This window comes from Bufo gargarizans, chromosome 4 (assembly GCF_014858855.1).
Source record: "Bufo gargarizans isolate SCDJY-AF-19 chromosome 4, ASM1485885v1, whole genome shotgun sequence".
NCBI lineage: Eukaryota > Metazoa > Chordata > Amphibia > Anura > Bufonidae > Bufo > Bufo gargarizans.
Genome location: NC_058083.1, coordinates 275,581,007 through 275,596,809, shown reverse-complemented (window position 1 = coordinate 275,596,809; position 15,803 = coordinate 275,581,007). Strand labels below are relative to the sequence as shown.

General features: G+C 41.3%; 1 protein-coding gene across 1 annotated transcript in view; it reads right to left on the bottom strand.

The window, feature by feature from the left end:
- The window catches only part of LOC122936034 (peptidase M20 domain-containing protein 2-like), a 133,196-nt gene that overhangs the window by 52,779 nt on the left and 64,614 nt on the right, over nucleotides 1–15,803 (bottom strand). The window contains exons 2-4 of the mRNA XM_044292033.1: nucleotides 13,398–13,546; nucleotides 10,610–10,752; nucleotides 4,359–4,513 (exon numbers count right to left, since the gene is read on the bottom strand). Coding sequence (XP_044147968.1) covers nucleotides 4,359–4,513; nucleotides 10,610–10,752; nucleotides 13,398–13,546 — 447 coding nt within the window. The remainder of the gene's footprint in view (nucleotides 1–4,358; nucleotides 4,514–10,609; nucleotides 10,753–13,397; nucleotides 13,547–15,803) is intronic.

The following is a 15,803-nucleotide window of genomic DNA, read 5'->3' as shown; positions in this document are numbered from 1 at the left end:
CAGTGTGAATCTACAATTTTCATAGTTATGAAAATAAAGAAAACTCTTTGAATGAGAAGGTGTGTCCAAACCTTTGGTCTGTACTGTATATCTGGTGAGTGACATCCACCTTTGTTTCAGGGACAGTATGATATGCAAAGCTGTGTAGTTAGGTATAAGTGTCACTCAGTGAGTTATTTCTGTTAGCTAGCCATGCAATCTATGTATAGGCATCCATTTTGGACATATGCTTTCTATGTCAATGTATTACTGTACATGCTATGCTATATGTTTTACTTATATACGCAATTTGTATTCTTGTAGTTTTACCAATTCACAATCCTGTTGACCAATAAACAAGTTAGACTACAGAAAACAGTCCTCTTATTTGGAAGACAGGAATGGTTAATACTGAATGTCAGACTGCACACTGTGTGAACGTTTATGAAGACAGAACAACATTGTCACAGTAGGTAAGATAAGGGAAGGAAACGGAACAAGGCAAAGCAAACAAAAACAACTGACTAGGCCCCAAATGCTAGGGAACAAAGGGGTCACCTCCTAGCAATCCCTAAAACACTTTCCCTAAGCTGCTATGCCTATGTGCATATCAGGATGGTAGATATGCACATGCCCACGTACCTAGGACTATAACAAACTGAACCAAACCCTCAGCTGTAGGGAAGATGGAAAGATACACCCAGCTCCTTCTACAACCGAAGGAGCTAGCGTCACCCTAGAGGCCTAGTCAAAACAGACACAGAAGGAAAAAGGGAAAAGGACTTATCTTGATATGTGTTAAAGTGGTCGATCCACCAAACTTCCAAAGCTCACACAAGGCAAAACTATAACCCACAAAGGCTATAGGGAGAGAGAGGAATAAATAGCCTAAATTACCTAAAGAACAACACCTGGGAGGAGGTGGGATTCTTCTCAAACCCAAAACAAACTGTCAGATCAAGTCACGTGCAGCAATTCTGACAGATCTCCTCAGAACACCCACAGGGCAGAGCCTGACAAACATATTCTCATTGATATTAGATAATGTGGAAAAGGTGTAAAAGCAGATGGCAGAAGTAGGGCTCCCACCTGTTGGGCTGGAGAGCGCTAGAGTAGAAGTGGGTACAGCCCCTTTTTAAAGGTGGATTTAAGGTGGCACGGAGCCATTAACAATGGAGACCGACTAAAGAGTGTGGTCGTCATTATTAAATGAAAGGAAGCTGCAGGCTAATTGGCCACACAGTTCCTCACTACATCACCGCTCTGTGTGGCCATACCCTAAGCCAGAGTGGCCTGGGTATACCTGATTTATAGCGATTTTTGACAAACTAATTCGTAACAAATGGAATTGCTTAAGAAACTTCGATGAACCTGTTGAATTGAATTTTTCAAAACTTTGCCCATCTCTGCTGCTGATGATCTAACCTCAAGATAGGTCATTAATTTCCAGTCAGTGAGTGTCTGGCAACCTGCACCCCCACCAATTAGCTGTTCCCTGCATCATCCAGGGCTGGAGCTACCACTTTGAAAGGAAGCAAAGCTTGTTTGAAAGTTTACTACATTTTTCCCTATTTTTAACTGAAATATGTCACATAAATGCATACTGTACAAAAATTTTATATTTCCCTATATTTATCTTATGTTAGAAGCACTTTTCTTCCATCCAACCAAGTTTGCAGGGGCTCACAGGTATTAGAAGAATTATGAAAAAACAAAACATAGTGACCCCGTTTTAAATACTAGACCTCTTAAAGGGGCAGGCCACTTTCTAGCTACTGTTGACCACTGTGTTTTTAAGATGACTACATGACACTTAGGCCTCATGCACGCGACCGTTGTGTTCCGTTCCGCAAAATGGGGTTCCGTTGTTCAGTTTCCGTGTGTCTTCCTTTATTTTTGGAGGACCACCAGACATAAAGGAATGTAAAATAAAGTCTAAGACAGGTTGAGAATCTTGTGTGCCTCCGCGTTTTTTAGCTGTCCCATTGACTTGAATGGGTCCGCGAACCGTTTTCCGCGGCAATAATAGGACAGGTTATATTTTTTTGACAGACTGGAACCACGGATCATGGACGCGCATGGCAAACGGTGCATTAGCCGAGTTTTCAACGGACCCATTGAAAATCACGAAAAACGGTGCAACGGACACGGAATAAAACAACGGTCGTGTGCATGAGGCCTCAGGCCTTAGCGATTATTTTATTGTGCAAATGAACCCCAAAGGTGCCAAAAAAGGGCGTTATTCCTCACCCTTTGAGCCCAGTAACGCCCCTCTGTAGTGTCTAGCCTGCCTTGATTTAGAGCCCAAGTACGCCTCTTCTCTATGAACTATCGTTCCACAGCCTAGTTTAACGGCGACGCCCCCTCCACTACGTCAAATAATTCATTCAAGCTATGCACCTGGAATCTTCATTTTGTCCGCCGGAAATCTCGCGCAGGCGCAGTACCGCCTACTGCCTGCGCCTGTGCGATCCAATAGCTCCTGAGAGCAACAGCCTCAAAAGTGTCACTGGGCTTGAATGTATAGCTTGAGTGAATTAGTTGACGTAGTGGAGGGGGCGGCGGCGTTAAACTAGGCTGTTCATAGCGAGGAGGTGTGCTTGGGCTCTAAATTAAGGCGGGCTAGGCACTGCAGGGGGCGTTACTGGGCTCAAAGGGTGATGAATAACGCCCCTCCGAGTACCTTCGGGGTTAATTTGCATAACACAAAAATCGCTTTTTTAACAAATTAAAACCACAAAGAGAAGAAAGACCACTGCAGGAAATAGGGTATTTTATTAAACATGGCAATGGTGACAGCTGAATATGCTCAAACCAGGTGACAGGTTCCCTTTAAAACTCATTAGGGATTTGTCAATGCTGACATATTTTTCTGAGGTGGGTGGGTTTTGAATGTCTCATTTAGAAAAGTAATCAATCAGTATACTTTTTATATGAAATAAACACACCCCAAAACTGGTTGTATCAGATTGCACTTTCAACCCAAAAGCAAGGATGAATGGACATACTATTATATTTGAAATAAACACACCCCAAAACTGGTTGTATCAGACTGGCAAATTCACCCCAAAAGCAAGGATGAATGGAAGTACTTTTATATATTTAAAAGTAAGACACCCCAAAACTGGTTGTATCAGACCACACTTTCAACCCAATAAAAGATGTCAGGATTGCTGCAATTGCTCTGTAAAACAACCTAAAATCTGTAGTAATAGATCACCTTTAGTAACCCCAATTATTGCAGCAAAGAATCCCTCCTATTACCCAGGCTTTACACTGTCCTATTGGACCCTGCTCTCTACCTACAGTGTGGATGATCCCTCCCTTCTATATCCCTACACTATGAATAATCTTTCCCTGAACTGCTCAGTAGTTTTTTTTTTTTTTTTATAAACCCTTTCCTAATCACTGTCCCTAATGCCTCTAACGTCTCTCCCGGCACTAAGCGCACTGTAAAATGGCAGAAACTGCACATGCTTAGACTTTTTATAGGGCTGTGACATCACAGGGCTGGCTGGCTTCTGATTGGCTGTCTGCATGGCATTGTGGGTGCTCCCCTGTTCCCGGATTTCTTACTTTCACTTTGTAACATGTGCAGCAGCCATTTTAGAAAAAAATGTGATTCGTTACCATGAACCACGAGGAAATCCGATTCCACTTCGTCAACTTCGATTTGCTCATCTCTAGTCACAAGTGGTTCAGCCAAATAAGCTCAATGGTGGATAAACCATGTTTACCGTCAAATAAGCAGTTGTAAATCAAGGAGTCCATACACTGTTCTTGAGTCCGCTGATGTTGTTTTCCCTGGATCCATGCAACAAAGTTTATTTTTGCCATTTAGAAGCTGCATTCTTGATTTACATTTTATGTTATCATCAGGTGCAGATGTCCCCACTTTCTCCAACTAAAAATTCAACAAATGTAGCCCCAGGAGAGGCTAGACACAAAATGTGCATTGGGGCGTGATGTATAACTGGTCGGTATCTAACCTTGCACTTTGTCCTGTATTATACCTTTGTCTGTACTGTGCCACTATGGATTTCTAGTGAATCTATTTGGTACATCGCCACTAGCAGGGTATGTAGGGAATGTGTGTATGGGGGTTAAATAATATCAGGTTAGTGTAACCACCATTAGTCTTCTATTATCTCTTCTGTGCCTGTCATTACGATTTTAATATGTATCACTGACTATTTATTATATACTGTATTAAGGATTTGTGATATTTATATGTGTCTTGTGTTATATTTCAGTTTGGTGGTGGTTCTTCAAAGCTAAAAAGGTCCAACATCTCAATATTTTAGGTTGAGGAAAAGCATTTGAATTCCTCCAGTATCATGTTCTGAAATAAGGACAAGTTATCATACAAACTGACCTACCTTACATCCAGTTGCTGTAGCTGCAGAATTAAAGCAGGCATGTGCCTTTTCCCGTAAATCAGCAAGATCTTTGAGTGATGGTGCACGCAAATAAAACTCTAGTTCAGTGTAATCTGGGATGATGTTAGGTTTCACACCACCATTTTTTATTATTCCTGAAAGACAAAATATTTGTAGGTGAATCTGGGAAGTATCAATTAGTGATGAGCGGGAGGTGTTATATTCGAATTTGCAATATTTTGCGAATATTTTGTAGAATATTCAGCGAATATTTGCAAATTTGAATATTCGTTATATTCTACGATTTTTTTACTCGAAAAATCAACAAGGTAATGATAGCGCAATTTGCGAATTTTGGTAATGCTAATTTTTATCGCAAATTTTTCAATTGAATTCAGTCTGAACTTCAGATGAGAAAAAAATTACAACTATTAGACTATGAAGATTATAGCACTATATTAGCTAAATTACTTTATATTCTTTTTTTTTCGAATATTCACTATATTGCTATATATTCTTGTTTTAGAATATTACGAATATTCGAAAAAACTTATATATTTGATCTAGAGCTATATATAAATTTTTTAGAATATTCAGCATTTTTCCCATTTAAAGTCATGATTCCTCCCTGCTTCTTGCTTGTGGGCCAATGAGTCATTGGCCCACAAGCAAGAAGCAGGGAGGAATCATGTTTTTACTCGGCAATAGAAAAATTTGCGATAAAAATTAGCATTACGAAAAGTCGCAATAAAAAAAATACGTGAATATTCGAAATTACGAATATATATCACTATATTCTAAATATTCGTGAATTTTCGAAGTACCTATATTCAGGATAAAAATTCGCAATTCTAATATTCGTGATCAACACTAGTGTCAATCTGCAGGATACTAAAGTATTACATGAATGTGACAGAGCTCTATAGGCTAAACTTGTTATACTCTGTAATCTACATCTGGGCTCTGTAAAAGTATATTATATACAAAATAACTTATTTATCTGATCATCTGGTTGTTCAAAAATCTGTAACAATACATTGTGATGGAATAATGTTTTCTCCGTGCACTGTTCTCAGTGTAATGGATCATGCAAACAACCGTATTGGCTCAGTGCCTGTGCTGCAGACCACAAATAGCGGTCCACAATGCATGGGCACCGGCTGTGTGCACTCTGTATTTCGTTATGGACCCATTGTCTTGAATGGGTCCGCGATCCACAAGATACAGCCAAAGGTAGAACATGTTCTATCATTTTTCTGTGCGGAGGCACAGACAAGAAAGCCCACCAAAGTGCTTCATAGTGCTTCCATAGGCTTCCGATACGTGCCACCTCTAAAAAAGACAGGTGAAGTCTTATCTTCGGTCGTATATTGCAGATCAGGTATCTATTCGAGTCAATGGGTCCACATTCGCAGCACAGAGTGCACACGGCTAATGCCCATATATTGTGGACCCCCATTCCGCAATGTGGGCACTGAGCCCTTAAGTTCATGTGCCCTTACACTGACCAGAGGCCATACATCAGACGTCTATTACAAATCAACAATTAACCCCTTTATCACCGGGCTCATTTTCACCTTCAGGACCAGGCCATTTTTTGCAAATCTGACCAGTATCACTTTATGTGGTGATAACTTTAAAACGCTTTGACTTATCCAGGCCATTCTAAAACAGTTTTTTCAGTTTTTCATCACATATTGTACTTCATGACACTGGTAAAATGGAATAAAAAAAAATGTATTTATAAAAAAATACCAAATTTGCCCAAAATTTGGAAAAATTTGCAATTTCTCTACAAACCGGATTCCAAAAAAGTTGGGACACTAAACAAATTGTGAATAAAAACTGAATGCAATGATGTGGAGATGGCAAATGTCAATATTTTATTTGCAATAGAACGTAGATGACAGATCAAACGTTTAATCCGAGTAAATGTATCATTTTAAAGGAAAAATACGTTGATTCAAATTTTCACGGTGTCAACAAATCCCCAAAAAGTTGGGACAAGTAGCAATAAGAGGCTGGAAAAAGTAAATTTGAGCATAACGAAGAGCTAGAAGACCAATTAACACTAATTAGGTCAATGAGGCAACATGATGAGGTATAAAAAGAGCTTCTCAGAGTGGCAGTGTCTCTCAGAAGCCAAGATGGGTAGAGGATCACAAATTCCCACAATGTTGCGCAGAAAGATAGTGGAGCAATATCAGAAAGGTGTTACCCAGCGAAAAATTGCAAAGACTTTGCATCTATCATCATCAACTGTGCATAACATCATCCGAAGATTCTGAGAATCTGGAACAATCTCTGTGCGTAAGGGTCAAGGTCGTAAAACCATACTGGATGCCCGTGATCTCCGGGCACTTAAACGACACTGCACCACAAACAGGAATGCTACTGTAAAGGAAATCACAGAATGGGCTCAGGAATACTTCCAGAAACCATTGTCAGTGAACACAATCCACTGTGCCATCCGACATTGCCAGCTGAAACTCTACAGTGCAAAGAAGAAGCCATTTCTAAGCAAGATCCACAAGCTCAGGCATTTTCACTGGGCCAGGGATCATTTAAAATGGAGTGTGGCAAAATGGAAGACTGTTCTGTGGTCAGACGAGTCACGATTCGAAGTTCTTTTTGGAAATCTGGGACTCCATGTCATCCGGACCAAAGAGGACAAGGACAACCCAAGTTGTTATCAACGCTCAGTTGAGAAGCCTGCATCTCTGATGGTAAGGGGTTGCATGAGTGCGTGTGGCATGGGCAGCTTGCATGTCTGGAAAGGCACCATCAATGCAGAAAAATATATTCAGGTTCTAGAACAACATCTGCTCCCATCCAGACGTCATCTCTTTCAGGGAAGACCCTGCATTTTTCAACAAGATAATGCCAGACCACATTCTGCATCAATCACAACATCATGGCTGTGTAGGAGAAGGATCCGGGTACTGAAATGGCCAGTCTGCAGTCCAGATCTTTCACCTATAGAGAACATTTGGCGCATCATAAAGAGGAAGGTGCAACAAAGAAGGCCCAAGACGATTGAACAGTTAGAGGCCTGTATTAGACAAGAATGGGAGAGCATTCCTATTTCTAAACTTGAGAAACTGGTCTCCTCGGTCCCCAGACGTCTGTTGAGTGTTGTAATAAGAAGGGGAGATGCCACACAGTGGTGAAAATGGCCTTGTCCCAACTTTTTTGGGATTTGTTGACACCATGAAATTCTGATTCAACATATTTTTCCCTTAAAATGGTACATTTTCCCAGTTTAAACTTTTGTTCCGTGATTTATGTTCTATTCTGAATAAAATATTAGAAGTTGGCACCTCCACATCATTGCATTCAGTTTTTATTCACGATTTGTATAGTGTCCCAACTTTTTTGGAATCCGGTTTGTACTTCTATAATACATATTAATACCTACAAAAATAGTTATTACTTTACATTACCCATATGTCTTCTTCATGTTAGGATCATTTTGGGAATGACATTTTTTTGGGGGGGGGACGTTACAAGGCTTAGAAGTTTAGAAGTGAATCTGCAAATTTCTCAGAAAGTTTTAAAAACCAACTTTTTAAGGACCAGTTCAGGTCTGGGTTGTCAAGAGGTTAACATGCACATTTGGTCAGTGGATTTTTCGTCCTAGGTCGTCAAGGGGTTAACATGCACATTTGGTCAGTGGGTTTTTCAGTTGTAAGTCTGTAAAGCATTTTCTATAGTCCTTTTTTCTATGTTACTGCCTTGGAAAAGGGATTTTCCAGGGTTTTAACATCTAACCAGTTATGTAATACACGCGCCTCTGATCCCCCTTCTGTTATCCCTTCATGTGCACAGATGTAATTTTCCCTAGTTGAAGACACATGAGGTCCTTATCTAATGTCTCTGCTGTAGCCATTGATTGGTTGGTACATTGGCACAAGTTTTTTACTATAGCTTTATAGTGTACACGTTTTCATCAAAAATGGGGACCAACTGGCCATGTGCATCAATTTTTTACTTCTGTCTATCCGAGATTTTTCTTGGTCTGCCACTTCGAGCCTTAATTTGAACTGAGCCTGTGGTCTTCCATTTCCTCAATATGTTCCTAACTGTGGAAACAGACAGCTGAAATGCTCTGAGACAGCTTTCTGTATCCTTCCCCTAAGGCCTCATGCACACGACAGTTTATTTTCGCGGTCCGCAAAAACGGGGTCCGTAGGTCCGTGATCCGTGACTGTTTTTTCGTCCGTGGGTCTTCCTTGATTTTTGGAGGATCCACGGACATGTAAAAAAAGTCGTTTTGGTGTCCGCCTGGCCGTGCGGAGCCAAACGGATCCGTCCTGAATTACAATGCAAGTCAATGGGGACGGATCCGTTTGACGTTGACACAATATGGTGCCATTTCAAACGGATCCATCCCCATTGACTTTCAATGTAAAGTCTGGAGTTCTTTTATACCATCGGATTGGAGTTTTCTCCAATCCGATGGTATATTTTAACTTGAAGCGTCCCCATCACCATGGGAACGCCTCTATGTTAGAATATACTGTCGGATATGAGCTACATGTGAAACTCAGATCCGACAGTATATTCTAACACAGAGGCGTTCCCATGGTGATGGGGACGCTTCAGTTTACTATATACTACAAACTGTGTACATGACTGCCCCCTGCTGCCTGGCAGCACCCGATCTCTTACAGGGGGCCGTGATCAGCACAATTAACTCCTCAGGTGCCGCACCTGAAGGGGTTAATTGTACTATCATATCCCCCTGTAAGAGATCAGGGCTGCCAGGCAGCAGGGGGCAGACCCCCCCCCCCAGTTTGAATATCATTGGTGGCCAGTGCGGCCCCCCCCTCCCTCCCTCCATTGTAATAAATCATTGGTGGCACAGTGTGCGCCCCCCATCGCACCCCCCTCCCTCCCTCTATTGTAATAAATCGTTGGTGGCACAGTGTGCGCCCCCCATCACCCCCCCTCCCTCTATTGTAATAAATCGTTGGTGGCACAGTGTGCGCCACCCATCGCCCCCCCTTCCTCCCTCTATTGTAATAAATCGTTGGTGGCACAGTGTGCGCCCCCCATCGCCCCCCCCTCCCTCCCTCTATTGTAATAAATCGTTGATGGCACAGTGTGCACCCCCCATCGGCCCCCCCCTCCCTATATAGCATTAACAACATTGGTGGCACAGTGTGCGGCCTCCCAAATCCCTGAAGGGGTTAATTGTGCTGATCACGGCCCCCTGTAAGAGATCGGGTGCTGCCAGGCAGCAGGTGGCAGTCTTGTACACAGTTTGTAGTGTATTCTAACTAGAAGCGTCCCCATCACCATGGGAACGCCTCTGTGTTAGAATATACTGTCGGATATGAGTTTTCACGAAGTGAAAACTTAGATCTGAAAAAGCTTTTATGCAGACGGATCTTCGGATCCGTCTGTATGAAAGCAACCTACGGCCACGGATCACGGACACGGATGCCAATCTTGTGTGCATCCGTGTTCTTTCACAGACCCATTGACTTGAATGGGTCCGTGAACCGTTGTCCGTCAAAAAAATAGGACAGGTCCTATTTTTTGGACGGACAGGATACACGGATCACGGCCTCGGCTGCAAAACGGTGCATTTTCCGATTTTTCCACGGACCCATTGAAAGTCAATGGGTCCGCGAAAAAAAAACAGAAAACGGCACAACGGCCACGGATGCACACAACGGTCGTGTGCATGAGGCCTAAACCATGATGGTGAACAATCTTTGTCTTCAGGTCATTTGAGAGTTGTTTTGAGACCCCCATGTTGCTACTCTTCAGAGAAAATTAAAAGAGGAGGGAAACTTACAATTGACCCCCTTAAATACTCTTTCTCCTAATTGGATTCACCTGTGTATGTAGGTCAGGGGTCACTGAGCTTACCAAGCCAATTTGAGTTCCAATAATTAGTTCTAAAGGTTTTGGAATCAATAAAATGACAACAGTGCCCAAATTTATGCAGCTGCCTAATTTTGTTTAAACAATTATAGTACACTTTCTGTAAATCCAATAAACTTCATTTCACTTCTCAAATATCACTGTGTATGTCTCCTATATGATATATTTAACTGACATTTTTTATCGTAACAACCAACGATTTATACAGGAAAATCATGACGATTAACAAGGTTGCCCAAACCTTCGCATCCCACTGTAGATAAATGTGAGTAAAATATTGAAACATATAATGTGCAGAAGTCCAATCTCTGCAGAATTCTTAACACTATTAGAAAGTTAGTCAGTACATTTCTCACCATGAACTCTCCAGGTGGGTTTCATTTGCTGTCTTAAGACAGAGATATTGTTGTATGCAAGAATAGCAGCATCTAAAGCGTTAATTCCTTCCCATGGGTATGCAGAAGCATGACAAGCTTTTCCATAATACTTCACAGTCACACTAGGAAATAAAAAAGACATTTTAGCAATTATTTCTCTTTTCTATGGAATATAACCACTGTTAAAAGGGATGAAGATATAAAAACAAGGCATTTGCTAATTTTAAGTGGTATATATTTATATACATACTGTACAGGTCCTTCTAAAAAAATTAGCATATTGTGATAAAGTTCATTATTTTCTGTAATGTACTGATAAACATTAGACTTTCATATATTTTAGATTCATTACACACAACTGAAGTAGTTCAAGCCTTTTATTGTTTTAAAAATTGATGATTTTGGCATACAGCTCATGAAAACCCCAAATTCCTATCTCAAAAAATTAGCATATCATGAAATTAACTCTAAACACCTGCAAAAGATTCCTGAGGCTTTTAAAAACTCCCAGCCTGGTTCATTACTCAAAACCGCAATCATGGGTAAGACTGCCGACCTGACTGCTGTCCAGAAGGCCATCATTGACACCCTCAAGCAAGAGGGTAAGACACAGAAAAAAAATTCTGAACGAATAGGCTGTTCCCAGAGTGCTGTATCAAGGCACCTCAGTGGGAAGTCTGTGGGAAGGAAAAAGTGTGGCAGAAAACGCTGCACAACGAGAAGAGGTGACCGGACCCTGAGGAAGATTGTGGAGAAAGACCGATTCCAGACCTTGGGGGACCTGTGGAAGCAGTGGACTGAGTCTGGAGTAGAAACATCCAGAGCCCCCGTGTACAGGCGTGTGCAGGAAATGGGCTACAGGTGCCGCATTCCCCAGGTCAAGCCACTTTTGAACCAGAAACAGCGGCAGAAGCGCCTGACCTGGGCTACAGAGAAGCAGCACTGGACTGTTGCTCAGTGGTCCAAAGTACTTTTTTCGGATGAAAGCAAATTTTGCATGTCATTCGGAAATCAAGGTGCCAGAGTCTGGAGGAAGACTGGGGAGAGGGAAATGCCAAAATGCCTGAAGTCCAGTGTCAAGTACCCACAGTCAGTGATGGTCTGGGGTACCATGTCAGCTGCTGGTGTTGGTCCACTGTGTTTTATCAAGGGCAGGGTCAATGCAGCTAGCTATCAGGAGATTTTGGAGCACTTCATGCTTCCATCTGCTGAAAAGCTTTATGGAGATGAAGATTTCATTTTTCAGCATGACCTGGCACCTGCTCACAGTGCCAAAACTACTGGTAAATGGTTTACTGACCATGGTATTACTGTGCTCAATTGGCCTGCCAACTCTCCTGACCTGAACCCCATAGAGAATCTGTGGGATATTGGGAAGAGAAAGTTTGAAAGACGCAAGACCCAACACTCTGGATGAGCTTAAGGCCGCTATCGAAGCATCCTGGGCCTCCATAACACCTCAGCAGTGCCACAGGCTGATTGCCTCCATGCCACGCCGCATTGAAGCAGTCATTTCTGCAAAATGATTCCCGACCAAGTATTGAGTGCATAACTGAACATAATTATTTGAAGGTTGACTTTTTTTGTATTAAAAACACTTTTCTTTTATTGGTCAGATGAAATATGCTAATTTTTTTACATAGGAATTTTGGGTTTTCATGAGCTGTATGCCAAAATCATCAATATTAAAACAATAAAAGGCTTGAACTACTTCAGTTGGTGTGTAATGAATCTAAAATATATGAAAGTCTAATGTTTATCAGTACATTACAGAAAATAATTAACTTTATCACAATATGCTAATTTTTTTAGAAGGACTTGTATGTGTGTGTGTTTGGGGTGGGTGTGTGTGTGTAAATGTATTATGAATGATGTTTCTGCTTCATATTGCAGGGGTCATCAAATGCTGCAGAAGAGGAAATAAGAAAAAAAGGAAGGTTCCCAAATGTAAGTTCACTAATGGTGAATGCACGTGGCAGGTTTTAAAATTAAAAAAATTCACAGTGGATTAAAGTACAAGTAACTGCTGCAGTTTCTGCGCTGACATACTCTGCATGGAATTACATGCTTATTTATTGCGGATTTTCAAATCGTTCAAGGATTCTCACCATTAAATTCACAGTAAATCCACAGCACAATCTGCAGCAGATTTGTGACCATATCCACAATGGAAATTTTCTGCCACATGTGGACTTACCCCCAAATAAATGAAGTAATTGTCATTTGCAACCCCTGGTAGATAATCCATCACTATGTTTAATAATGAAAAAAGTTGTCAGAGATTCTGATATTGATGGTTTATCCCCAAGGTAGGTCAATATCTGATTGGTGGGGGTCTGACACCTGAAACCCTCACTGATCAGCTGTTTGAAGAGGCCGTGGTGACCTCTGAGCATTCAAGCTCCTCAAAGCTTACCAGGCACAACATCGTACATTGTATTGTGGCTGTGGTTGGTTTTGCCACTCAGGTCCATTTATTTTAATGGGACTGAGCTGTTCCTCGGCCATGTGACTGATGAATGTGACGTCACTGGCCATGGAACAAGCAAAAGAACTCACTTGAACGCCACAAACTCTTCCAACAGTTGATCGTCAGGGGTGTTTGGAGTCAGAACGTCACCAACCACATATCCTCAGGATAGGCCATTAAAATCCAAATCCTGGAAAAACCCTTTATGCTTATATATATCCAATTGGTTTTGCAATTAAAATGTTCTAATATTTTTTACCATGTTAACACTGTCAATGTCACTACTGTGTTACTCACTCATGTATGGCTTCATCTGGAATATAACCTGCATCAGCTTGGGCAGGATGAGCCATAAGCACGATATCCATATCTTCAAAGGCTCCAGCCTTGATAAGATCAATTTTTCCTCCACCATCTTCCTCAGCAGGTGTTCCTAACACTGTGATCTAAGAAATGGCAAACATCTGCATAAATATAAACTTGCAATCTAAATGTCTAATAGTAAATAAAAGGTAATATGTTTGCAGCATTGGAATAGGGGTGCCTTGGGTCCACCAGTAAAATTTGTTCTTGGGACCCACTGTACTGCTACATGCAAATATTATCTGCTTACACAAAAGAAGACAGCTAGCAAGACCTTAAAGATGATTAGTTATAGGGGTCCCTGCAGAGTATTCCATAAGGCAGGTCCCTGATGAAAGAAGATTCTGGAAGTCCTGCTTCTGTATCTATAAGTCACCTCAGCCATCCAATGCATCTATACTAATAAACTGGGTAGCTCGTCAAATAAACTACCCAGTTTTTCATATAAACATAGGCTGGTTGAGATGTTATGTGCTGCTATCTATATATAGTGCAATCAGTCTACAGTGCCATCTGTCACTTGTGCGAGGGTGTGGAACTAGAGGCCCAACTTACTAAGGGGCACACCGGTGGATTCACCTGCTCCCCTATGTGTATAATCGGTTACGACATGGCTAATTTCTTTAGAAGAGCAGAATATGGAATAAGTGTCAGCAGTCAGGATCTTTTATTGTAGTTCTGTACTTCACCATGGTTTACAATGCATTTGGAAAAATCTTCAGACCTTATTACTTTTTTTTTTACATTTTATTATGTTGTGACCTTGTGCTAAAATAAAAAAAACATGTTTTTTCAGCAATCTGCACTCAATGCACCATAATGAGAAAGGGAAAACAGAATTTTTGACTTCCTGAACGTCCTATGGCAGCACATAATGGTTTAAGTCGATTAACCTCTACTTAAAACAGAAGGCATGTTAATCAGCAATATTAATTAAATATACGAACAATCAATCACCTTGGCCCATCCCCTTTTGATGCCTATAAAGGGTTGCACACAAGACAAGACTACTTTTTTTTTCTTCTCCTCAAGCAGTGACATGGATTTAGGTGTCGCTAGCCCTCCATGGCAGGGCAAAACTTTATATAAAGTGTGCTTGTATACAGAAATGCTCTTGTCCCTCAGTGAAAACCTGTCCTGATTGCATATGCCAGACACAAACAGTGTGTTTGTTTCCTAGGTGAATCCTGTGGTCTCCTACCCTCCCTTCTGTGAGCTGGTGCTTTAAGTAGCAAGGTTTCAATGGGTGAAGAAGAGGTCTGGTAAGTTACTGTAGTGCAACTGCCCACACTGTGTTCTAAGTAGAGCGAGGGCAGCAAAGTCTGAAGTCTTCTCTCTCTCTCTCTCTCTCTCTCTCTATTTCAGACATAAATCTTTGAAGTTACTGGGCATGCTCAGCTGGTGTCTGTTCTGCCTGGCAGCAGATTCCTTTAGTGCAAGACGTATTGTTGCTGTGTGACATCTGGCTAACCCCGTTTAAGGGGTTAGAATGTTAAGTTAACAAATTCTGTTCATGTCTGCAAAATGAATTGCAAGTCCAGACACAGAATGTGTTCAACCTGCCAGCAGCTCCTAGCAGATGATATCGAAGGGAGCATATGTCTAAACTGCTGTCCAAATAATATATCCTCAGCTTTTCAAACCCAGGCCTCTTCATTTATGGACTGGTTCAAGTCTCAGATTACAGAGCCATTGCAGTATCTGCTTCCAGTGCATGCGGCTAAGAAAGCTAAAATAATGCACAAAGAAACTACACCACAATTTGTACAGACTGCCTCTGATTCTGGAAGATATGCATTCAGACCATTTATCTATAATGTCCTCTGAAGATCTGTACCTGTTCCATAGTGATAGAGTCTCTTTTTCATGAAAGTGGTTAAACTGACTGTGGAATTGGAAAAGAACACAGAAAATAAATCCAAAAAAGAGCAACTCTTTTATTTCCCTGTAACTAAGGGCAAATTCTTCCTTTCTCATCCTGTGCTCAAAGAGTACCTGGAGAGTGAGTGGCTAAAACCCAGGTAAGAGAGTGGATCAAGGCTCAAGGTTTAAAGCAGTTTACAGAGTAGACCAGAAAGAAATCTCTGGTTTGGAAGCACAGCCTAAAGGGGATTTAGCGGTCACAAGACTCTCTAAAAGATCTGTGATCTGTCCCTTCTCAGGATTCATTTCTGCTTGAAGAGCCTTTAGAAAGAAAGGCAGACTCTTTTTTAAAGAGAGATTATGTGGCTGCAACTTCATCTGTGCACAACGCCTTGTCCTCAGTTCCAGTAGCAAGAGCACTCAGGATTTGGTTTAGTCAACTGACAAATAACCTAATTATTCCTAGGAAATAAATAC